General features: G+C 38.4%; 1 protein-coding gene across 1 annotated transcript in view; it reads left to right on the forward strand.

The window, feature by feature from the left end:
• Positions 1 to 26,676, forward strand: part of hpse2 (heparanase 2) — a 61,231-nt gene that overhangs the window by 510 nt on the left and 34,045 nt on the right. The window contains exons 2-5 of the mRNA XM_020650994.3: positions 2,285 to 2,474; positions 2,691 to 3,900; positions 5,952 to 6,106; positions 7,038 to 7,199. Of these exons, the coding sequence (XP_020506650.1) occupies positions 3,638 to 3,900; positions 5,952 to 6,106; positions 7,038 to 7,199 (580 nt within the window). The 5' untranslated portion in view covers positions 2,285 to 2,474; positions 2,691 to 3,637. The remainder of the gene's footprint in view (positions 1 to 2,284; positions 2,475 to 2,690; positions 3,901 to 5,951; positions 6,107 to 7,037; positions 7,200 to 26,676) is intronic.

The raw sequence follows: 26,676 nt of genomic DNA on the forward strand, positions 1-26,676 counted from the left end.
TTTTTGTATGTCTCCACTAGATGGCAGTATTATCACCCGCTTTAGTGCAGCCGATCTCAGAAGCACGACGTGCTGTTTACCAAGCTTCAAACTGAGAAATGCCGGGGATGATATTTAGGAATTGATTTCTTAGTCCTGTGAAATAGTTTCACCTCCTGAATTTTTAATCTTTAACAAAAAGACCAACAGTTTCAATATCACAAAACATCTTACAAAATACATGTTTTGATACTGTAGCTTCAAATTGGCTGACCCATTAAACTTTTATTTCTCATCGGATGTTTTATTCATAAAGAGTATACTTATTAATAGAACTACAAAAGAGGGAAATATGATTATGTAATATCCACGTGCACTTGAATAGGCTTATTATGCTTATGATAATAATAAAATAACATGAAATATGAATACACATTTATTTAAAAAAGATCACAAAATAGGTTACAATCGAATTTATTCTTATATTTATTCTTATATTTATTATTATTATTATTCTTATATTTATTATTATTATTGTGAAGTCCTCGTGCAGCTGACTTCGATGAGCACCACGTGTCGGATTTACGAGGCAGGAAACTGAAGGTGAGAACAGAGTCCTGCCAGGTCTTAAACACTCGAACAGTCTCTGCTCTCCATCAGCCACACATCCAGGAACCCAACAATCTGTTTCAGAGGAGCAGCGGTGAAATAAGGATAACCATGCGTCCACTTCCACCTGCACTTTACTTTAAACATAAACGTTTAAAAGAACATCAAGACTTTGCCTCCGTTTCTTCCGATTTTAACATCTCAGAGGATTTGAAGCTGCAAGAAAACCGAGGGATTATGAAGTGTTCGACAATCTTAAATGTTTGAAATATAACAAAAAAAAAATCCTCTATGATTCTTTGAGGATTAAATCTCCACTTTGATCTCCTCTATCATTATTTCTGTCGATATATTAACTGTCAGAAGTCCAGTTATAAATGACAGCTGAAACATAGACCGACAGAAAACACTTAAAACTTCAGCAAAGTGAACAATAAATCAACAAAGTTTTCGGGGTGTTTGGCTGATCGTATTTCCCTTTGGACGTTTTAATAACTTCTACATGTTCAGCCCGATATAATCCTCTGCAGTAATTGTAAGATAACGTATCAGTAGGCCTTCATATAATACACTTTTTAATTGTTAAAAATGCTGTAACACAACGACAACAAAAATGTTGCATTGGTTTCCTTAACACCGACGCATATACTTTTCAAGATTAAAAAACTCAAAGTAACAAACACTGAACTTAATGAAGTAAGTTTAAAGATCGATAGGCTAATATTCTGATTTTGTCATAGCTCAAAGTTTAGCGTTTCATTACTTGTTGTTAGAAATAACCGATGAAAACTGCTTGTGTTTTTCCAACCGACTTTTCACATGAATATTTTCTTGCAAAGATGTTTTAATTAAAATGATGTGTTAGAATAAATCATCACCTGAATCTAAAGTCTCGGGTTCAAAACAAAATCTCGGTAGATTTTCCCATCGTCTCCCTCGTGGGATTCATGACAAATATTCCGCCGGGCAAACTGAGTGTGTGCTGCTGTTTTCATTTACTTTTAATCGGAGCCTCCCAAAAAACAATTTCAAAACTTCAATTTCAGTTTATTAGATTTCTGTCGATCCATTGAAGAGGTTATAAATACGGTGCAAGGTTCACTGCAAAAAAAAAAGAAAAGAAATATTATGCACAAGATTGCCGAGACACACATTCAATTTCTTTCTGAATTATTGTACAAATGTGATGCTTCGTTTGGGGAAAGTTTCTTTGGACTTTTCTCAGGAAAATAGCCTCACAACTCTCAGTGTCGCACCACATGACTTGGGTTAAATACTTTCTAGCTTATTCAGGAATTTGTAGCTTTTGGAGGCTACATGTATAAAAAAAAAAAGAGTTCAACACTCTTCTACTGAAAAGCAGACAGATGTTAGTTATGATGTTTAATCGATTTAATTGCGCCGTAGGCCTTTCGTTTTCTGTATCTGCTTAAAGAAAGAACAAAAAACAACCGGATTTAATAATCGCTTGCTTCTTCTTTGTCACTAAGTGTTCTTAAAGTGCATGTGGTCTTCAGGAGCAGCACTTTTACGTTAAATTTAAGCATTAACGGGTTGTTTTTTTTACAGATCAGTCACTTATAGACAACCTTCTGTATTCCTTTCATGAGTTTAATGGAAACGTTCGTGCGTAAAACTTGAAGCATTAACACCTCGGATAATTTTGCGGCTGAAAGTATTCGTGGCTGTGTTTTAGGCCGGGGGAAAAAGATTCAAGCTGGAAAGTTTCTCTTCTCATCTGTGGGACAGCAATGACCTTAAACGACCACATCTTTCTGCATTGACCACCTGAAGAGAGGCACAATGGCCCTCAGGTTGTCTGGCTTGTTGCATGCGCACCAAGGCTCCAAACATCTGGAGACAAAAGTCCCATAAAGAGTTTATAGGTGAGTACATGTGTCGGAACTTTAAATCTGAAATTGGTTTTGAATGTTTTTCACAAAGGAGACCAAAGTGTTCATGTTGACATCTCCAAAATGTCACTTGTGTTTAGCAATGTGCAATCAATCAGGTATTGTTCATAACAAACTGAAGGCTCTACAGTGCCAAGAAACATGAAATGTCCTGTTGACAAGATTGTATCTTTTCTTGTTTTGAAGCAGACCGCCTTTTGTTCTCAAGGGCCGTGTGAGCTGCAGATTCCTGGAGGCCTTACGACATGGATTTTCTCCTGGAACATTTGACAGTTTTCAGAAATGGTGTAATTTGTAATGAAAATGGACACATGTGAATTTAAGTCTGTAATCTATTTGCGTTATTACTATTCAAATGACTGTACAAAGGACAAGTCAGAGTTTTTAAGAGTTTGAGATCAACTTCCTCCTCGGACAGGCCTTGCGCACAACTTCGTGGCACTAAAAACGTTTTACATGAGGTTTACATACATTCTACGCTCAGTTTTTTAAATTCAATTTGATAACTCTCGCTCTCCTTATAATGAAGACTTTAACCTTTACAAAAGGAATAGTCTATATAACTCAGTAAAGATGGCTCACTACTTTCTCTGGGCTAAAAAGTTTCAAAATGAAACGCCAGTATGCGCAGCTACTTGTTGATCCTGAGGACTCTTTAGGCTTGAATGAAATGTTGGAATTTACCTTTTCCCCAAAAAGTATTACTTTATTTTGTGTGATGCTAATTAAAACACAGCTTTATTTGACCATCTAGAGGCCAATCCTAACCTCTTGAGACTCAGCAGCTGTTAGCCAAATGAGCTGAGAAAACTATTTTATAGCAGTTTGTTCTCATACCTCAGAGAACCTTGGAGGGGCGGTGCTGCCTCCTCTCCTCCTCCCAGCTCCTGGCTCTCGCAGCCGGGAAGGCTGGCTCGGGGCGTGCGCTCCAGTGAGCAGCTCCCAAAAATACTCAGAGGGGCGGGGGGCAGAGGGGGTGAGACAACTAGACAGGAAGACAGATCCAGATCGATGGAAAAGAGGTGAAGAACCACCATCGAACTTCGCGGCTGCAGATTTCTTTTACTTGTTGTAATTTCTTCTCACTTCAAAACCTCATTACGCGCACTGATCCTCCTGCTCGCCAAACTAAGAAGATGCCCAAATCTTCACCTTGCGTCTCCCTCTGGCTGGCATCTTTGGCCTCTTTGGTGGTGCAATCGGTGCTCTCTTCCTCCTACACGTCTTCCTCGGCATATCAGAGACCAGGGGCCAGTGCGAAGCGGCCGGGCTTCATGGAGAGGACGCTGATTCTCCTGGATGTAAACACCCGCAGTCCGATCAGAGTCCTTAACGAGAACTTCCTCTCTCTTCAGCTGGACCCCTCGATCATCAAAGACGGCTGGCTGGACTTTCTGAGGTATCAAAGAGCATTCCAATCATATCGATCTGTAAAAGGTTTTGCGCTTCTTTAATACATTACGCATGCAGCCACGTTGTCTGAATTGAGTGAATCAGCACGTTTCTTCCTCTGCCAGAGTAATACTGAGTGGTCCACGACAACAAATTACCGAGGTATTCCCCTCGAGACTGGTAAACGGCACACGTATAATCAACTAATTTGATGACGTCGATAGGGAACGGTTATCAATGGCTATTCATTTGGAGTTCCCCCTGATATACTGCAGGGTAGCTTAGATTTTGTACAGATGATCCTGTTAGCAGTGGACACCGTTGTGTGGCCTTCGTGTATCAAGTTCAGGGTGCATGATGTCGATTTCAAAAGTTGTAAATCTAATTTTGTTTTTCTTTTTACTCGAATTTAATTTTACGTGCATGGGCCAAATGCTACGCACGGTTATTTGAAAAAAAAAAAAAAAAAATAGGCCTATTGGGTAAGTGTAACATGCATGGGGAAAAGTGACCTAATTTAGGCTATTCTGTGACTTCTAACCTTCATTTCACACAACAGTTTAAACTTCTCTGATGGGACGCACAGTAAGGCTCTTAAGTCTGCATCACATTTTCAAAACCCAGACTTGTCATCCTAGAAAATGACTTATGGAGGTCCCATGTAAAGCTAGCCTTGTCCTGTCAAAACACACAGACTATAATGAGTCATACGATCCTCGATTAGATCAATCAGAAATGATCCTTGAGTCAAGTAGTTGGCAAATCATGTTGTATCTTTGTTACACAATTTACTGACAAAAGGTAAGAGGACATGCTTCAATGCATCTTAACTCCACCATTCACTCTCTAAAAAGGGGAGACAATAAAAAAACTGTTTTATTATTTTACAATAAGTGTATGAGACCACTTTTAGTTTCCTATAGCATCATGTAGGCTGAATCACATGTTGTTCAAAATGTCTTTCTTTTGTATAAACTCCTTACTTTTATTTAGGTCTTAACTAATGTTGTTTTAGTAATTAATTTAGAATATACACATTTACCCTCATTCACTATAATTGAAATTATGTTGATTTGGTTTTAATAACCCTGCATGATATGAAGCAGTTGGTACAGTCGCAACAGACCTGTTTGCCGGCACTTTATACATCTATCATCACTTTTTTTTATTTTAGCATGTTAAGCCGATAGCTATGTAGCCTAGACCATAAATAAACACTAAATGAGTCACAACAACAAAAGAGAAGTCCCAAAATTGAACATTATTCGTTTTTGACAAATTAAACCCCCTTTTACACAACAGTAACCTTTCCAAGCCTAAACAGATCACTTATAGGCTACTGATCTCATTCCAGTTAACTTCTATGAAATAGCCTGGTTGACGTGTTATTTTGTAATAGTTTTTAAATTAATTACCTTCATGTTTTCACTTGTAGAAAGCTCATTAAAAAAAGGTAGGGATATGTATATAGGCTACTTGTCCTTTACAGCTGACAATGAAAGAAGCAACATATTATTGGCAAAGTTTAATTTAATTTCCTTTAGTCTCCGTTTATAGTAAGTAGGCCTGAGTAAGTAATTTAAATGTAAAATATTGGACATGAACCCGTGCATCCTCTGAGCGTTTTGGAGCCCATTTGGGTCACTTATCATTCAGGTAATTCTGTACTTACTGTACCCTTCATCAGCGCTTTCCTACCGGCTGACAGATGACGTTGAAGCCGCTGCCTGTTGCTTTGGGCCTCTGGTGTTAATGGGAAAACCAGGAAGCGAGTTTTGTGATGGGCCTGAACTGCGTTCACAGCTAAAGCATAGGCCAGTTAAATCACAATTCATTCAAAACTCTATTTTCTGCTTCTCACAAATATTTACACTCTAAGTCTGTAAAAAATACTATTAACGAAAATAAAGAAGTGAACATTTAACAAACTGGTGATTTATATTATTATTATTTTTACTAGGTTATATCGAAGCTACATCACAACATTTTAACAACACATATCTGACACTATTAACGTCATATTTCTTACGTTGGTGTCTCGCGCCGTGTGTCCTCAAGCTCCAAGCGGCTCGTGACCCTGGCGCGCGGCCTGTCGCCCGCCTTTCTTCGTTTTGGAGGAAAGAGGACCGACTACCTTCAGTTCAACAACCACAAGAACCTGGCGAAGTTCAGAGGACCGGGACCAGACTATTACCTGAAGAACTACGAGGACGGTAATAAGACACGACAGCTCGTTTCCTCTATTTAATGTGAATTCTTATAAAATTTCCTAAGCGGTCTGTTTCTTGTCTATCAGCATTTTTCCTCCTCACGTCTCTCCTTTGTCTCACTACGACTCTTTCTAAAATATGTTTCTTTTGTAGCCTATTTGAAACAACGTACATTTCTTGCTAAACCATAGGAAGCCAGTTTTAGGGGTACCTCACTAACCCACTAACTAACTAACCCACCCTGTAATGTAGGCCTACCATGTTTTTATTAACTTCATAAAATAACATTTTAGATAGAACCTGTTTAAAGAAAGTTCTTCTCCTATCAATAATTCCTCCAACTTCATATATAGTGCCAACACCCTCCCCCCTCCCATATATTAAATACATATTATCATTATCTTTAAATAATGCACAATAAGGTTTTATTAAACTACAACCAAAAGTAGCCAACATGGTGAATAACTTATCAAAAAAAAAAATCAATAATGTAGAGTGTTGTTTTATTGTTAAGCTAATGTACCCTTTTTGACTGACTTACTTTTAGCCAGTGCAGTCCTAAAAAATGCAAACTATGTAGACACCATTGTTTTGGTCACATGATAAATACTTTCTAATATGACAACAAATAAATCAACATAGCGTTGATGTCTTTCATCTATGTCGGCTTGCAAATATGGGTTGGTTTACTTTTCTAGTTTGCTACTTACATTTTTGTTTGTGATGTATCTCAACAACATAATTATGTTTCCACTTTAATTAAGAAACATTATTTGTCATAAGGTAAAGTAGCCTACATGTTTGATAGTTTGTTTCAAAATACAACTTACAGCAAAAGCCTGGACCACCTGTCGGAAAACCAAACATCTGTCTCGTTTGTCTTTCTTTTAATGTATTTTTTTCCTTTATTTCTTCAAACTTTGCCGGCTTGCAGACATCGTGCGCAGTGATATTGCATTGGACAAACAGAAGGGCTGCAAAGTGGCCAACCATCCTGATATAATGCTGGAGCTACAGAGAGAGAAGGCTGCAACCACACAGCTCGTCCTGCTGAAAGAGCAACTGTCCAACATCTACAGCAACATTACAATAACAGGTAGGAGATCACACACACAAAAATGTCTTTTTTCTCTCTCTACATGTTGGCCTTGGTCTGAGCTTTCAAGGTCACAAACACTCGTGCACTGCACATACGTACATACTCACACAAGGTTCAAAGCATGCCAATGGAAACCATCAGCTTTCAAAATGACAAATGTAATTTGTAAAGGAGGAATGTGGGGATGGATAGAAGGGTGCAGCAGCAGAGGCTAGTAAACAGAGCACTGACGTTTTCGCTGGTTACAGTTAACTCAAACCGACCGCAGAAGAAGTCTGGAGTCTTGAATTTGGGTGGCCTGCTTTTCTTATCAGTTATTGTGATTGATTTTGATGGAATTAAGGAGCTGAAAGAGAAGAGAGTAAATAAGGAAATTGTCTGTTAAAACTAGCGCAGTGTTTGGATTGGTCCATAAAGAGGCGCTTGGTTGTGAGTTGCCTTTAGGAGTAGTAGAAAGGCTCAGTTGACTCTTTCATGTGGTTTGGTTTCAGAGGGTAGATTTGAAATAAAAGGGTTTTTTTTTGGTTGAGGAGGTAATAAAAAACCTTAACAAGGCTCAACCAAACATTTAGTAAATAATAGAAGTGATAGAAAGCACAAAAAGTTTAACTTCTACCCCTTGAGCAAAACCATTAAAATAAAATACCTCTGCTATTCTTCACTTCTCTGCTCTGTTTTAATAAAGACAAACACAAACTCTCTCCTCTTCAGCATATTGAAAAGACAGTAGGTGTGGAGTTTTTTTGTGTCGGCAGGATACATTTTTCAAAACAGAGAGCCGCCCTATATGCGAGTTTGAAAGCCAGAGAGCTCCTGAGAAAATCACAGTGGACATGAGAATTCAGCGCCCAACCCAATTGAAGAGAATATTTAACGTTTTTTTCTAACAGAGAATTGAAATGGTTAGAGGTAAGAAACAGATGTTCCTTGTAGATCCAGAGAAATATGAATTATTCAGCTATACATTTTGAAATGAAGTTGACAAATTAGGTAAGACAAACAAATCTACTTAAAGTGAACCCAGTAGAAAACGCCCCCCTGTTTGTCAGCGAATGAGGGCTCAAGGCGGATATGAACAACTTGGATCAGCTGCATATTTTCAGATAGCCTCAAGTGCTTCAGTCAAACCATTGCCTTGTTGTGTTTATCATAATGGGCAGATGCAGAGAGGGAGAATTTAGATCTGTTTGTGTGAGGAGGGTCAGTTCACAAGTTCAATTCAGGAGTCCTAAAGCTCCCTGAGTTTAATGTTATACTGCTGCAACTGTGCTAATACGTAGAACTTATAACCGTTTAAGTCTTTAATTTTGCCGACGCAGTAACTTTGTAAGGGGAGTATTTTATAAGGTCTACATCAGGCTTTTATAGTTGAGAAACCTTTGTAATGTGATTCTGAAGGAGAGGCAGGAAGAGACTTGCATTTTCTGTCTATTTTTAATCCAATTACAAGGCTCTATTAGCATGGAGGTTTCTGAAACAATTTGCCAAAGCATTAAAGTACAACTTGGAAGGTTTATGCCAAGGTTGAGGCCTCATGCATTGGCCCCGGGTTTGACTCTGGCCCTTGATGCTAAAAGGTGCACGTCATCCCCGCTCTTTCCCACATTTCCTGTCTTTCTTTACTTTTTCGCTGATAAATCCAAAGGCAGGGGCGTAGGTACGGTAGCCTAGTGGTTAGTGCATGCGCCACATGTACAGAGGCGCAAGTCCTCAAAAGCGGGCGGCTCATGTGCGGACTCAACCTGTGGCTCCTTTCCTGCATGTTATTCCCCTCTCTCTCTCTCTCTCTCTCTCTCTCTCTCTTTCTCTCTGTCATGTCTCTAAATAAAGGCCAAAAATAAATGTTAAAAAATAAATAAATCCAAAGACAAAAAAAATATTTTTACAAATTTAGAAACAGTAACACTTTCCTAACATTAAATATAGAAACATATGAAAATACCCTTTAAACCATATACAAAATAATAAATTATGCTGACTTTAAACAATAAAAAAAACGTGTGTTTGGAGTTTCGTAAGGCTCTGTGTTTGTTAATGTTGTTCGCTTGTGTGAATGTGTGTGTGTTGTTGTTATCCCACCATCTTTATATCTGGCAAAACACAGTTATAAGAGAAACTTAACAAAAACAAATTAATGTTTAATAATTTTATGTAGGAAGGAGATATAGGCCCACACACTTGCTCAAATGCCACAAAAAGTATGGAGCAAGTGTGTTTGGGCCTATCTTCTTCCTGAGCCTGCTGTTTTTGCACTGCCCCGACCTACGTGATGTGCGTATAACTACCTCCTTTTACTTTGTATATTTATATAAAAAATAACTCTGTGATATATTACAAAGCTCTACATTATCAAATCCATATTTTCCAAAATGTTGTGAAATTGAAAAAAATTGCTGTTAACTAATAGATATCTGATATCCTTTTCTTTTTCTTCTTTTCCACACATGTGAGACAGTGCTAATGTTTCTCAAAATGATGTCCATATTTCCCATAAAACCCCGCCGCTACTTCCTGTCACTTCAGAGATGTTATTCGACCACTGGCTCATTTGTGCAGCTGCTGCATAGAGGCTGACTGAGGCGAGCACATTTCTCCGTTCTAGTAAAGAATAACAAACATAGTCCTGATTTACTGATGATAAAACGTGCAAAGATACTTTAAGCTTCTTCTAACGCTGTGCAGACTTTAATTACTTTGGTTAACTGCCTACAATTGAAAAATATTCAAACTGATTATACAGGTGGGCCCATAATGAAATAAAAACAGAAAATATTGATGCAGTGAAACTTATGGTAACAATGAATCACAACCGAGTCTCATTTTCCCACATACTGGAGATTTTTGCATCATTTTACTGATTGATTGGGCCCCAATGGGAATCTTTGTCTTGTTATCTATGAACTCCTGCTGGTATGATGTTTTCTATCAAAGAGAGAAGTAAGGCTGAGAGGCAGAGAGCATCTTTGAGAAGGTACTATTGTTGTTATCACGCAGAACAGCGGGGAAGACGGAGACGAAGCCAAGGAGAAGGCTTTTATCCACAGTGGGCTGATTTACTGTGAAGTGTTCTCACAAAAACACGCATTGTTCAGTTTTTTTGGCAATTTGTGCCTTAATAAGTCTACAGCTGTGAGAGACTAGACGCTCTGAGAAGAGTGAGGGAGTGACATGCAGAAGAGGGTCGATGGCCTGAATCGAACCAGGGGGGAGTCAGCGAGGGTTTATGAGGAGGATAAGTATAGTGAAAAATGTCATTATTAGTTTACAGTTATTTTAAAACAAAATACCACAATTTACATGATAATGGTACAGTAGCGTAGCTTGGCCATTTCCTAAAACGACATTATTTAATTATTAAGGGATTACACGTTGCAAGTCTGCAACAGTGTCTTAATTAAGCTCTGCTGTCACTATGATTCTCGATGGCACAATAGTTGTCCCAGTGTGAGCAAAAATAAATAAAATTAAATAAGATAATAATACATTTTTAAATAGCTTTCAGGTAAAGTGTTTTTTTAAGCAAACCCAGCATGAGGACAGCAATCAGGTTCATGTATGGAAATTAGTATTGGAAGAAAAAAATTGAATGAGAATGATTTGAGAATATTTTTAAATATTGTTTTTGAATTTGGAGCTTCTGTTTTATTTTGGTAGTGAACAATTTAGTCTTGTGGAATTTACTATAATATTTGTACTGCCTTTTGTCCCTCTTTGGCGCCCCCTGTGGACAAAGCAGTATGCCCTATATCTTTGCTGATGATGATCATAACACTTTCTAGCCATGTTCTCTGACAAAAGTTTCTTCCTTTTTTGTTTAAAATGTCCAACGTATTGTTCACTATGAAACTTTCCTGTGTAAAAAAAATTGCTGCGTCTGCAGCATGCTGTTAATCTCCTCATCTGACACCTACCCAGCGGCCGTGGTAACAGAAATGATATATTAACTGTGATGGAATAATAAATCTTCTCTCTGTTGGACTGGTTCGCTTTTTTCAAGTCAAACAAATGTATCAGTTTTCACTTTAGTCTTTCATAGTCTGCTAAAAACTCCAAAAAAGGAGCTTTAGTTTGGGAGATAAGGCAAAAGAATAAACCTAAGGATGCTGAAAACTACAGAAACTACCAAATGTTTGCATTACAGTCTCGTTATTACACTTTGAACTCCAAGAATGTAGTGTAAACTAGAATCAGTGCAAACTCTTCCCATCTCTGTATACAATCACACAGAGGCACTAGGGATGTGTTTAAATATGGTCTGGCAACAATCAGCCAAGTTTGTGTGTGTGTGTGTGTGACTCTGTGTGTGTGAGTGTGTGTGTGTGACTCTGTGTGTGTGTGTGTGTGTGTGTGTGTGTGTGTGTGTGTGTGTAGGGGAAGGCAGGTGGTGTTTAAAGGACCTTTAACAGTCTTGCTCCATCCTTTTCCACTCACCAATGCATGACCTCTGACCTGGGCTTGTTAGAGCTATCAATAATGGGGCCACTCTGAGCTTACACACACTCTTTCAGTGAGGGAGTGAGTAAGAAAAATACCCCGAGCACAGACAAAGTCAGGATCACCATCATCTCACGTCTCTCTGCAGGAGTTTATCCCTCCATCAGCGATCACGTCTTCATTGTTCTTCCTCTTACTCCATCAGTTCCTTTATGTCCACAACTTAACACCTCCCCGATCGTTCTCTCGCTCATGTTTACTGTTAGTCTAGCTGTGTATATTGTGACTTCATGTGAAAGTCTTGTGTTTATTTGACACCTCTGAAAATGAGGCAGTCAGTCCGTTCAACTTGTGACCTCAAAGGCCTCATCCGTGTGTTTAAGGCTCAACGGATAAACACAACTCTATTGAGGAATTCCTATACTGTGTTGTTCTTATCGTCCATGGCCGGCCAACCATTATTTGCGAACATGTACGAGGAAAAAATCTTCCCAAAACAGAGAAACTGGAGAAGCATGAGTCAAACATAGGATGTTTTTAGTTATAAGGTCTGCAGCTGATCTTGAGACCAGGGATAGAAAACTTGTTTTGCTTTTTTCTGTTGGCGGGATCATGGGTTTCTCTTAAAATGTTTTCTTTGATTTTCAAGAGATAGGAAACATTGTGCACACCTGAAAAGGATTAATAATTTAATCAATTGCAGCGAAAGAGTTTGAGTCTGCTTTTCAGTCCAGCTGCGAAAAGCTGCAATATAGAAAAACTGCATCAAGTTGCCGCCACAATGTTTTGTGGTAGAGAAATGCCAAAATGTATTTTTTCACACTTTTTCCAGACCAGACACATTTAGAAACAAAATATAACTTACACATTTATCATGTACGGGTGCAAGCAGCTTCGTAAATACAGCAAAGCAAAGTTTTTATGTCATATTGTATTAGAGGTTGAGTCACACCTTGGACATTTAGATAATTTAGAAAATTAAGCTAATTTCTGTTTTTTGCAAATAAGTAGCAACAGGACATAGATGGAGAAGGTGGAGGGAAGTGGAGCTATCTGGATGAAATGGAGGGCCTAAGTAGGACCTACAGTAAGAAGTATGGCGCTTTAGTGGTTGCTGGTGTACCTCAGACCATTGTGTAGGCACCCAAATTACAGAGGCAGAGACCTCAACGCACTGGGTACTGCTACAACTCCTGGCCTGTGACCGTTTGGTGCATTCCCCCCCCCCCGCCGCCCCCCTCTCTTCCCCACATTTCCTGTCTCTCTGCAACTGTCCTATCTAACAAAGATTTAAGATAAAAACTGTAAGGTTGAAAAAGTAGCTTCAGTAACCCAGATGTGTGGAAGCCAAGTCCCATTTGAACACATTACAGAGCCAGGATCAAATGTGAAGACGTTGGTTTGTTGCGAGACTTTACATTTCATGCAACCCGTAAGGAACTTTTTATTTCTTTAAGTTTTGCAACCCCTTTAGACAATGCATTACATCAAATCTCTTTTGTGATTCTGCCCTGTCCAAATGTGTTGAAAACACCCCGTGCTTAGTCAAGTTACTTCTCAGGAGGAAATGTAAACAAAGGCTCTTTCACACCCTGGCATCAATGACATCTATTAAAATAACCGCACAGAAATTGTCAAACTTCTTGCTGATGTTTGGATTGTTTCTTTTGGGGGGGTCATCCATAGGCATCTGTATTAAATTGACTGTACTTCATGAGCAGTTAGTAACTCCTCTTATTGTGTTTAAGGTGCATTACTTCAATGTTAGATGAGTCTAGTTGGCTTCATGATCAGGCACATGGCAAGCAGCCTGACATCATGATTTAGACTCTTCTCTTTCCTTCTTTTCTAGTCTGATCTCACGTGAATGGTATCAAGTGGCACAAATGTTTACAGTGTCTAATCAGTTTTTAGATTTAAGTCAACATGGTAGAGTATATCAGACACTTATACTCGAGTCCCTCTCTTTGAACTGACATAGCGGTGCAGCAGTCACAGCCAGAAGCCTCTCAATAAGAGCCGCAGGGCTCCATTGAAAGGAAACATGAGAAGAACGACAATATAGAATAGTGTGAAGCAATACTAATGTAACCCTGCTTTCAAAACAAACATAAAGTGAGAGCAAGGATATTTTTTTTCAGCTGGGGTAGTGACTGTATGCAGACTGGTGTGCCCGCTGTTAACACTTGCAGAAAAAAATTCAACTTGATTAAACTTGTTTGGGGGCACAGTCCCTCCCTCCAGAACAGGATAATCTTGCAGGTACACTGTAGGCTAATTTATGCACATGCAGGAGCCTAGTTAGCTGCACTTTGGACTTTATATCATGTTGCATTTGACTTTCCTTCATCTTTGTGTGCGCAACGTTTTTGATGCCAAACTAGTGTAACTAAGGAGCACACATTTTAATATTTTACAACTGCTTTGGAAAAGTTATCCATCAGTAAAATATAATAAAATAGAGAAGGATTGTTTTAAATTCCTGTCCCTGACAATAAGCTGATGAGTCACTAAACAGGAGAGAGCGAGAGAGAGAGAGAAAGACGGAGAGCGAGAGAGAGAATGGCAGAAGATCAAATATCTGAAAAGTCAAACATGAGAAGCAGCCATAGAACGAGGAATTCACTAAACATCTGTGACTGGCCTGAAAATGTTTTCATCTAAACAAACTGGCACAGCTGTCTACAGTCAGAGGGCCTCTAGTTATAACTTTCTGTTTTTACTCATTTGAAAATCAAAACACATTTTCTTGAAGCAATGGGAAACATGCTCCATCCTTCTCATTAGTTCTGCTATAACTCCTCCCAGATTTTTATTCACTCTTTTTTTGTCTCACATTCAAAGTCCTCTGTAAGGAAAAAGCAGAATTGTTTCTCCTTTCTCTGCCTTGTCTCTTTGTTTAAAATCACCTAAATCCAAATACGCGCACACCACATAGGAGGTGTAAATATTGATGGATTGAGACTTTGGTGTTGCAGCTGCTTCAAGACCAAATCCATCCTCTCCTCAATGCCTCGTGCTAATTCATCAGAGTCTCTCCTGCCAAGTTTCACACTGTAACACTGCAGGTCAGCCATGACAGTATGAGAATGAATATAATCCGCTTTGATTTGTTGATATTCATATAGTGATATTATTGGATATGAGCAGTCATTATTGATGTTGGAAGGCACAAGGGTAGGACGAAGAGCGTTAAAGGTTATCTGCATGTTTTCATACATAATGGACTGCCCGATTTTTGATTTACGGAACAATCAAAGGAAAATGACCCTGGAAGCCTGCTGTGCTGTGCTGTGCTGCCAACGAGTGAGAGGAGTCTGACCTCATACATCTGCTGAAAGCATTTACGTTTGTAACAATATTACTACAAAAGCTTTGGAACACTATAAAATATAAACATCAAACATTGAATTAAAGCTATGTCTACTACAAAAGGTTATTCTGTCGACGACTTGCCCCCACAGCAAGGGGAAATAAAACATCTTTCTCTTATAGGAAAGGCTTTTTAACATTAAAAACACATGTTTCTTTAAATATATTTTTGGCCATGATTGGATAGGACAGCTGAAGTGAGACAGCAAATGTGAATGGAAAGGTCCGAGTTCGGACTCGAACCCACAGCCGCTGCGTCGAGGACTAAAGCCTCTGCACATGGGCCGCGTGACATAACCGCTAGTCTATTTGCACTCCAATGTTTTTGTTTTTTTTAGTAGAGAGGATAATATAGAATAATATAAATAATTCATTATTTTTCATATGTATGTTTATTAACTACTGCCAAAGACAACAGAGGGAGAACATCACACAGACTTAAGGAGGTCACTTATTGTCAGATGTAAGACAGATTGCTGATACAAATGTCACCCGTGCAAACTGAACTGAGAGAAAAGAGGAATCCACAGAAATACCAAGTTTGAATCTGAATGACTTTTAAATGAGCCATGAGTTTACTGTACCTAATTTCATTTGGACTCGGCTCAGTTTGGTTCTAGGGTTTCATTCAGGTTAAATTGTTTGTGGCATTAGATTAAATGATGCCAACACTTGTGACACTGTTGCCGATGATGTATTAAAACCAGAGCAGAGAGTATACTCTGGAGGTTGCCAACAGTGCTGAAGGCTTGATTCAGGCGAAACAAATTGAGATCTTGGCATTGTGTGGATCACCAACGACATCAGCTGTCTGAGTCTAGTCTTTAGAGCCAAACCTTCCTGGCAGCTACTGGACAAAACCGCATTTAAATAGCAAAAATACTCTATCATCGTCTCATTCAGCTTCAACTTGTACAGTATATTGTCTCTGCAACCATCTCTGAATATAAACATTCCTGCATTTACTTAAAATGTCATACATTTGTGGATTGGAAGGATACAGTTTCTTTCAGCCACTAAATGCCTCTCTACATTTCAGTTGACTTAAACTCATGTTTTTTCTTTTTCATTTTACATTGAATCTGTATGAAGAGTAATACGTTTAAGCACCTATGGAACTTTTATTTCATCAGGATTTTGGCAACCCCTGGGGACCATGCATCATGTCTTCACTTGTCGATTCGATGTGTAATATCCTCTAAAGAAAAAAATCCTGCTTCCTTTTAACCGGCTAGCGTACCACTCACTGTGACATTTGCAGAGGACCATGTAAACAGAGACTCTTATGGTTTGCATGCTGTGCTTGGCATCGTCAAATTCCAAACTGAGGCAGCAGTGACATTCATTTAGAATAAATATTTAGAAATCTCCTAGCTGATGGTCTGTTTTGCATTTGTAGGTCATTGGAATAAACTCCCTACATTGCATTTAAATAACTTGAATTATTAGATTGCTACAGTTACAAAAAGGGTGGCTTCAGTAAAGAGCCCTGTGGCACACCATAGCTCTACAGTTTCACACATGGAGGCTCTTTACGATGTAACAAAGAGGAGTATTTTTAGAACAAAGGAGCTCTGTTGGAACATGATTACATTTAACTTGACATGACCTTATGATACCTTAGTTTTTATTCTTACCTGTCAGTTTACAATCGTCAGCATGATGTGAGCTCAGCATGACAAACTCCTGACTGCCATGCTTTCTGTTTTTTCCCTTTATTCTTTCCACATGGCCTGCAAAGATCCAGAAGTGTCTGTTTTTCTTGATCTCAAGAATATCAGCGTGTTAAAATCCACGATGGACGTAACATGTAATTCCATGTGTTTGCAATATGCCCTGAGACAAGTGCCAGCAACCTGCAAATGAATGTCATTTTAATTGCCTGATGCATGGGAAATGTTTGAAAGCAGTCCTTCCTCTCCTATGATTGTTTGGCATGACATCCAACCTCCACATTTTTCCAAAGAACTCTAGAAAACATACGTTTTGTGTCAAATTTCAGTTCATGGCACTGTGTTCTTGAGTGCTGTGAGCCAGTTCGTATGGGATAGACCTGTAGCAGGAATGCTGGTATCTCTTGAGTGTGTGTGTGTGTGGGTGTGTGTGAGTGAGTGTGTGTGTGTGTGTCAGTGTGAGTGTGAGCTCTCTATTTGTCTCGATGATGTTCTTATCCTGAGGGGAAACATGCCTCCTTCATTACTAGCTAGACACATCTTATTTCCTTAATTTGACTCTCAGGCTGTTATCCGTTATTTATGTGATCGTGTTTATGTGTGCGCCTTTCTTTATTCATTCATAATGTTTGTCCTGAAAGTAGAGTATGTCTCTGAAGCTGTAAATACTGTTAAGAGAGGTCATTTGACGGAGTGTCTCAGTATGTTAAAATAATGTTTCCTCTTTCAACTACTTACACTGGAATTTAAGACACTCATTAGCGTCACACAAGTGTTTGCAGCTTTACTGCATGTGTGTGTGTGTTCATGGAAGGGGTTTTTCTTTCTTGTATTGAAAGAGTATCCCATAGTTTAAAACTTGAATAAAATACTGTCACCTCTTTTTCTGTCTTTAACTAAATGTAAGTTACACTCAGGGATTGTTTTCCCCTTCATTCTTTTCGTAACCTTAACGTTTTTAAGATACTAGTTTGCAATGGAGAATTTTTTAAAGACAGAACATAGAGTTTAGGAAATTGCATCATCTAACAAATTTGTATCTGCCAAATTTATCTGCAAATTTGCAGACAGTGTCTGAGTTTAACCAACTCTGAGTAATTTCAAACTCAAATGTGAAATTTCAATCATTTCTCTTTTCTACTCCTAGTCTGTACCTCATTGAGTTAGTGCAACACATGTTTTATATCACAATTTGAATTATTAGGGTTGGTTAAATTGTTTTTCTTCTCTTTTAAATATTTTCCTAAATGTGCAAACTTGCTCATTTAAATAAGGAAATGCCAGATTGTATTTATACTTGAGCACTGAGGGCATTAATCTAATTCCCAGTGTCAAAGCGACCCCATATATTACTGTAAATTCTAGAAAATGTTGCTTGCATAAGACTTTGGCATTCCTCTCTTCTGGCCACTTGTGAATCCCCTTAATCCCTCCTTTCTCACTCTCAGCATATGGTTGGTTGTATTGTGTTGGACCTTGTCAGAGGCCATCTATCACTCAGTGGTGTCCTGCTGAGCAGGAGATCTGCAATGCAGCTCTCAGGCCCCGAAATAAGAAAACAAGAGGGAACAAAGTTAGAATAAAAGAGAGGAGAGAGAGAGGGAGGGGAAAGGGCATTGAAGGAGTGAGAAATGAAATAATAGCAGCAGACAGATGGTAAAAAAAAACAGAAGACAGAATAGAAGGAACAACGAGAAAACATAAAGAACAAAATCTAAAGTTGAATAAAACATATCCCACATGTAAGGCCAAGAGAGAGTGTTTCTGCTTTTTACCCTTCCAGCCAGTTCGAGCAGTTAGGACTGACTGACGCAGCTGACACCTGTGGCGTAAAAACTCTGCCTTCAAGGTAGAGAAAACCTCTAAGTGCTCAAGGTTCAGGAGCTTCAGTCCTGTTAGACTCCCAAACCGCCTCAGAGAATAAAAACAACTTCAAGCTCTCCAAAGAAAACATTTTTCATAAAAAGTGCGTTTTCAAGATACTTGCTTAAATTAACATACATTTCTGTTTTATATTTAGATGAAGAAAACCAAAGGGCATCTTTTCACATGATTTCCATGTCTTCTTAATATGATTGACTATAGTTTAATTATTTCTGACGTACTTATGTCTAAATAAATAAAAAAATGTTGTATTTATATCAATTGTATAATCGGATAATGCTTAGAAAACAGTTTGACACCGTGTGCCTTTGTTGTGTGAAATCAACAAAGGTTAAAAACACACAGAATAATCAGGAAAAGGTGTCCTTCCTCATTGAAGGGTTCAGAAGGAGACTAAAGCTTTACCTGCTCCAGAGGCGTTGCTCCTGGCTGTCAGTGATCTCTGACCCTCACATAAAACAGGAACACAGTTTTGTGCCTCAGAGGGATGTTGTGAAGAAGCTACTTCCTCATTATTCTGTGTCTTAAGATGTTGTCTGAAGAGGTCAGAAAACATCTGCTTGTTAGTCTCAAATAAAAGCAAGAATGGTAATTTGATATTCATGAGCCTGGAACACTTATCAAAAGAGTCTTTTTGTCCATTTGTATTTAGTCCAGGTTTTGAATGAGATAAAACAGCCCTGGCATATTCTGTGTGGAATGGCCAAAAAATGTTACATTCACTTGCATTTGAAATTTAAACTACAGAAACACTTAATAATAATGCCAGACAACCTCAACCTGGAACTGGAAATAAACAGCCTAATAATAAAATCACACTTTCTAAACTTTCAAGAAACAAGTGTAGAAACCTGCACTCCATAAAAAGTGTTCCTACTTAGATCACCTGCTTGAAGTTACGCTGCAGTCAATGTTAATATATCTCTGTCGCCTCTTTAATATCTCGCCCTGTTAAAGTCAAAATTGTACCTGCTACAATCACTAAGATTATGCATATCAAAGGATCTATCGCAATACAAATGAGTTTTGAATAATAAAATAAACGTTTCATCATAAAACACTTCAAAATGTCAGCCTCGAGATATTTTTATTTTTCTCTCAAAAATGTCCCCATTTTAGCTTTCTTGGTACTTCATTAACAATTTTATTAGTATTCTTGTTCCAACTGTTCCTCGAATTCAACTGTCTATCTTAATTTTCCGCTTGATTGTTGTCATTATTTGTATAGATCCACTTGGGAGGAGACAAAGACCATATCCACTTGTCATACAGTATAGGTAGCCGGTTGGTGATTTTGAGCGCCATAATCAGAAAGGCAGTTCAAAATTTAGAGGTCTAAGGTTGGCGGGTCCCATAGGTGTAATTGCCCATGTTGAATCTACCAGAATGGCCAGATAACCTTCAGTCCTTTGGGGCTTGAAATATCCTGTAATCACTAATATTTAGAGACAAAAATTAAAGTGAGTTAAGATATGAATGGCTGTAATCTGGGATCTATAATTCCTTAATAATGTGTGTGTGTCCTTTGCTAAAGCTGCATTTAAGTTCATATGAACAACAAACACATTCTCCCTTATCTGTAACTGAAAGAGGTACCTCACTGTAAGAACTACATCCTGATTTGCTGAGGTGAAGCAACGTCTCCTGACTCGCATGCAGACCTCAAATATTGGAACTCAGTGATCCAGAAAAATGCACTGAAATGGGATAGGATAGGCACTTTATTATCATTGCATCAACTAATACAACAAAACTTTTTTAGCAGAAGTCCTATAGCATGACAAAGTTGAGTAGTAAAACTATGTATCTGAAGCTATATGCATGCAAAAATAAATAAAGTAGCGCTATATAATAATAAATGGATACAGTAAAAACAGTACAGAGACATTAGTTTAAATTAAAACGGTCTAGCCTAGTGGCGAACTTAAAAATTAAGTTAAACGATTCAATACTAAAGAGTGCTCTGACTTTGTACTTTTGGTAAATGTTGCTGGTTATAATGAATTGCTTCTGCATGCAAACAAATCATAACCAGCCTGGATAATTTAGTCTGAAAAGTTTCATATTTTGAGTGTAAAAATGAAACAGATTTAATCTTTTATTGACTTTCAAATTCCTGATGGGTAACATGAATATTCAGTCTTATGCACAATTGCAGAGGGAGCACATTGGTTACTGCCTGGTTAGAAAAGTTACTAATGTGCCTCAAATAATGCTTTTTAAGGGGACAGGGATACTTTAATGACTCTAAGCTTCATCAGACCTCAACCATATATGTCCTTGATATCCTGCCTCATTTTAGAAGCCTCAATGCAACAGGTTTACTTCAACATAATAAAGAGCAGACTCTGAAAACCGACTCAAAAAAACATAAAAAAAGTTGCTTTCCAGATCACACAACCCAGATATCAGAAATCAAAAACCGACTTTGCAGCTGCCTTTTCCCCATTTAAATTTCTGTTTTTGTTTGTTGTGAAAAATACTGAACAGCTTAAAGCCTTTAAAGACTACACTTTGGCTTTTTGTTTACACTTTTAGTTGAGAAAAATGCTGTAAACTGAAGTGAGAAAAGTACGATGGGCTGTGTGTCGTAGTTCAGAACCCACATCTCTGTCAGCGCCTGTATATTTGTTTAGTTTTAAGTCTTTAAGTATGCTACAAACTTGGACGGACACATATGGAAACCAGTGAAGGCTTGGCTGTTAGGTTGGTAACCTACTTTTACTGAGACGAACAACAGATAGTGGTTTGGCTATATCTGAAGATCAGTCACCTCCGAAAAGTTTATTGGCTCATTAGAGGCCTAATGGAAGCTTGATGTTAGATGTGTGACCAAATTGTTTTCTCTCTCATAAGCCAAAGTCTCCCTTTGTTTCTGTTTTTGTTAATTGGCTTAAGTATCCAGTAATTGGTGCCTTCGTTTTTTTTTATTTGGAGTTTTTATTAGATGCTGGGTGATGTATTGTTTCAAGATGACAGAGAAAATATGAAACCTTCTTTTATGGGGTTTCATCACTTAAGCAGTGCAGCCCATTTCAGCATTTTTAGTCTGTAATATACAGCTGTTTATTTGTTGTTAGGAAATAAAGACAGAAGAAAAGAAGATGGGGAAAAAAAAGAACTGGTCTTAACTGGGTCTCACGTTTGAGGAATCTCACCTCCTATAGTTGCCCTCCAAGCCCTTTACTCTGAAGCAGTTTGATTCTAAAGGCCTGTGAGACACATCACTATGTTATTGAAGGAATTTTATGAGTCCATAAGTGTGTAATGAAATTTGCCTCGGTCACAGGAGTGCAGCACGGAAAGGAAAAGTGGAATTGAATTTTCGGTGGTATTTTCCTCAGACCTGCATTCCCTTAGGGAGTGTACAGGGTACTGTGTGCAGTGGCCCAGGCAAGGAGAGGCCAAGTGAAACTTTTCCCTGAGGTTTTGAACCTCTGCTGTGAATGGCAAGAGCCAACACCTCTAACCAGGAGCAGATGTGTGGCAGACTTGGTTTGGCCCGGTCCCTCTCCTGGCATAGTTTGAAAACTTGGGTCTGATGCAGCCAGCTCGTAATGCTAATAACATGATTACATGTCCTTCATTCTCTCTTCAGTGACCTGACTTTTAAATGCCTCAGTGAACTTTCACGCGCCGTCGCTCACATCAGCATTAAAATCCCCCACTAGAGAGATGCTACAGGTGATGCGTTATGTTGAGCATGATATTACCTTGTATATTTTACAACATTACTATTGTCTTTTAATCTGTAGCTTTCGGGTATAATTCGAAATAAGGTGTTAAAAAAAATTAAGTATGGGGCGCCGGTAGGCTAGTGGTTAGTGCGCGCGTCCCATTTACGTAGGCTATAGTCCTCCAAGTGGGTTTCCCGGGTTCGAATCCTAGCTGTGTCTTTCCCACATCTCTCTCTCCAAGATTTCTCACTATCCTATCTCTACAATAAAGGCATAAAAAGTCCCAAAATAAACCTTTAAAATATATTTATATATTCTTTTACTATAAAAAGGTAATACTCTGTCTCCTTTGTTCAAAAAGTAAATGAGAGAAGATGCTGGTAAATGACAGGACACTCTTTCTTTTCATCGTGTAAAACCTCCTGGGGTTTTCATCCTATAAAACTGACATTTTTTAAATCCTCCAGATGTTACCAAAAACGTTCACTCCAGCCAAATGGGAACCACCTTTTTTCACACTGACTAAAAAACCTTAAAAATGCATCTTTAGCTGTGTAAACTATAGCTGACATAATATTTCATTGTGTTTCTGTTCAGTGTATTTACAAAATTGTTTAATTTCCATGCAAAACTTCCGTCTCATTAGTGATTCTTTGTTTAATAATTGCTAAATATTGTTATTTTTTCACCAGCTCCACACTTTGCAGATTAAAACAAATTTGAACATAAATTATGTTTTGTATCATATCATGACAAACATCTTGAGATGTTTGAAATTGAATACATTTCTTACCGACCTCAGTGCAAAGTGGTCCAAAATGCTTCAATTAAACTTTTTATAGACCTTTTTGTAAACGTTTATTCAGATGCCTGGGTTTATAGTAAAGATTTGACAGATCGCAGTTTTTTGAGGTTTTCCACAGAGGGTGTTAATGAATCCCTATTTATTTGTAAGACTGGAAAAAAATCTGCATGTTTATTTGAAATCTTTTAGCGCACAATATGGTTGTTGCATCAGTTGAAAGCGCCACCACAAGTGTGAAAGAAGTAAAGCAGAATGTCTTTTTCCCCAAACATCAAACATCTGAACAGACTAATTAACCAAAACATGATGTAAGAAAAAACAAATCCAATCCTCACTTGCGTGCAAACCTCTGTCAAACATGCCGTTGCCAAGATGGAGAGCACAAATGGTGGGGAAAAAGTGTTTCGATTGTGTAAATAAACTCAGATTCTTGTAGAGCAGCGTCAGGTGCTCATCAGGCTGGGATTAGGAACCTCAGCAATACCCACCAGAAGACAGTTGTGAGACTTAAGGAGGTATTTGTCAAGGAGACTGCTGGAAAAATACCCATTTCTCTTTCTCAATAAACACCAGGCAGGAAAATCCATCACAGTCCAAATCCCAACTTTGTCATAACGAGTTTCTGCAGGAATTCAAATGGGACTTAAAAGTGAAGAGTTATGAGAAGAGAGACCGTGGCAGCCTGAGGCAGGTGCCCCCCGTAGTGTTCGTCCTACATGTGGACAGCACTTTGGAAAGGAAACCATGATTCTTTCTCTTTAAATCTTTTTTCATGCAATGCTGTGCTGTAGCAACATTTCATTATATTTACAACGTATAGCAGGACACATTAAAAGTGTTTGAACATCCTAAAGCTGCGCAAAAGAGCTGCTCTTTAATGGAAGTTTAAGCTTTTTACAATAATTTATTTCATGTAGATGCATCACAAAAAATGAACAAACATTGAGTCATACGTTTAGAATTTGTTTTCATGTGAGGCAGCCTTTTTTCTAAATCAAATTATTTCCTCGGCTTTAAATGGTTTACAATAATTACACGCATTTGTAAAGGTTATTTCCAAGGATCATTTTGAAATTATCCCATAAATGTATAAAATGATATTAAATTATTCGTCCAATTATGTTTCATTTAGTCAATTATCAGTCATTATATTATGAAATAAAAATATATATTTACAAATCGCTTACTTAGTCAGGGTGGTCAGCATGAAATTATTATTAAAAACATAGAACTGTTGAAATGCAACCCAGTGATTGTGTACTTGTTGAATCTGGCTCTTCTCATTCAGCTGAAGACAGATCCTCCACTTTAACTAAAGCATAACTAATGTGTGTGGATATGGTTTGAGAGTGGAAGATGATTACTGTGATTATGGTGATTATTCTCGCATTGAAATGGAGCCTGGGATACTGTGTGTTTGCTTTAGTGGACTGCTCGGGATCTGGTCTTCATAACCCTCATCCATCACAAGGCCTGGGATCAAAGATACACTTCCAGAGAGGGGATTGTAGCAGATGTGCTAAATACCTCTAAAACAAATGTTGTGTTTGTCCTTGGTTCTCCAGTTGTGTGATTTTTTTATCATGATGAATGTCAAAGTGTTAAAAGAGGCATTTGCTAAGAACCTGGTTGTAATTGGATGGATGAGTCATCAGTGATCTGCACTGTGTTTGCAGCATAAGCAGGTGTTTCATGGAAAGAGTTGCAGACGTTGTTGTAAGTCCAAACTCTTTGATGGTTCATGGGCAGTGAAGCCCTAGGCTAGTGTCCTCTTTGTTTCTCTGTGTCTGCCAGCAGCACTCTTGTTTCTCTGCAATAACAGAGCAATCAGTGCTGAATTACAGCATCAGCAGAGGTGTGTGACGAGATAACTGACCGGATAAGAGCTGGAAACTTTACAACCGCCCTCTTAGGGGGCGACAGTGTCACTAATCTTTGGTTGTAAAAATGTCAGGTGTGGCTCTCACGCGCTCCCTCCTTAACACCTCTGCGTTAAAATGCAGAATTGATGTCTTGTGCAGTGATCAGGTTGAATGTGTTTAAGGAGATGCTAAGCTGAAAAATAACAGAATTGCTTAAAAATACAATTTCCAAATCGATTGGATTTACTGCAGGCAGATAGAGTGTTAAGGGCCTACAATTTATTTGCTTTTCAAGAGCTTGAACTCCTTCTTTTCACATCCAAATGTGAAAATCCCAAACGCAATGTTTTGTATATGTTCTATAAAAAAAGTGTATTTGCCCTGTGCTAGTGATGTTGCCTCATGGTTCAAATCCCTGTCAAACAGAGGTCTTTTTGTGTGGTTTGCATGTTTTCGCTGTGCCTGCATCGGTTCCCCACAGGTACTTCAGCTTCCTTCCACAGTCTAAAAACATCCCTGATAGGTAAATTGGTGACATTAAATTGCCCGTCGGCCCTGTGATTGACTTGTGATGGATTCGGGGTGTACTCCGCCTTTTGCCAAATGCAATCTGGTACCAGCTTCACATGGGATAATAGATAGATTTCCTATACTTTCATTAATAAAACAAATTAAAAGTACCCCAGAAGGCAGGCTATGTGACTTATCTGGTATAGGAAGAGATTCTTCAATACAATTCAATTTATAAACGGTTATTAGCAGATGGTCAAAAACATTTCAAAACAACTTCAAAACAGTTCATGGGCCTGTGATTGATGTTTAACTTAATTGTAACTGATCATTGGATTAAAAGATAAATTCATATTGATATATTGTTAAATTCCTTGTTTTTAGAGTCTTTTGCTGACAACAGTAGCCTGCAAAAGGCGTCAAGAAGTGGAAGGTTAAACCGAATTAATGAAGTGATCGATGCTACATTACCCTGAAGAGCTGCAGAGTTGTGTTTGTTCTAATGTATGATCCGTTACTCATAACATATAGTCATTGGATTCACTGTTGATATAAAATATTCTAGTGCAACGTATGGAGTTGCAGTTTAAACGGTAAGTGGTGTAGCCTCACCATTCAGCACCACTTTTAACAAAATACTGTCTGCTCTGGCTATATGCTACAGTTACACAAGTTTGTTTACATTTAGTCTCTGAGCCCCCTCTAGCTCAGCTGTCAATCAGACATTGCATTGGACTACCCACGCTTAGGTTTGAATACTTAAGAGTAATTTTTGTAAAAAACTTTTTTGTTTTGCTTTCTTCCAACCAATGTTTTTGCCCCAGACAGAGATGAAATGTAAGATATATGACTTACTAAACTGCTGGTTTATAATGACAGGATGATGTATGAACAATTTTGTATCATGTGTAGATCCCACTCCTTCGGTTATGTTTGCGTATGTTTTGTAGGTAGCTCCACAATGCAAAGGAGACACGATGATGTCTCCCTCCTGGGAAACTTCTAGACACCTTGTTGCTTTACAAGCCAAACACAGTGAGGTCATTAGTATCTAAAGAGCGTACTTTTCCCATTAGGGGGTGATAGACGGCAACCGTTGCCAAACAGATGTGAAAACCGCTCACACCCCATATGCATTTCCCTCACACCCTGTTTGAGTTATGGCACAAAGTCAATGAAAGGCACTTGATGTTACTTTGTCCACCTCTACATCTAGGATTTGTCGTCTTCTAAAGCCTCTTGCCCAGGCTAGAAATA

The sequence above is a fragment of the Labrus bergylta genome, chromosome 10 (assembly GCF_963930695.1).
Source record: "Labrus bergylta chromosome 10, fLabBer1.1, whole genome shotgun sequence".
NCBI classification, from domain to species: domain Eukaryota; kingdom Metazoa; phylum Chordata; class Actinopteri; order Labriformes; family Labridae; genus Labrus; species Labrus bergylta.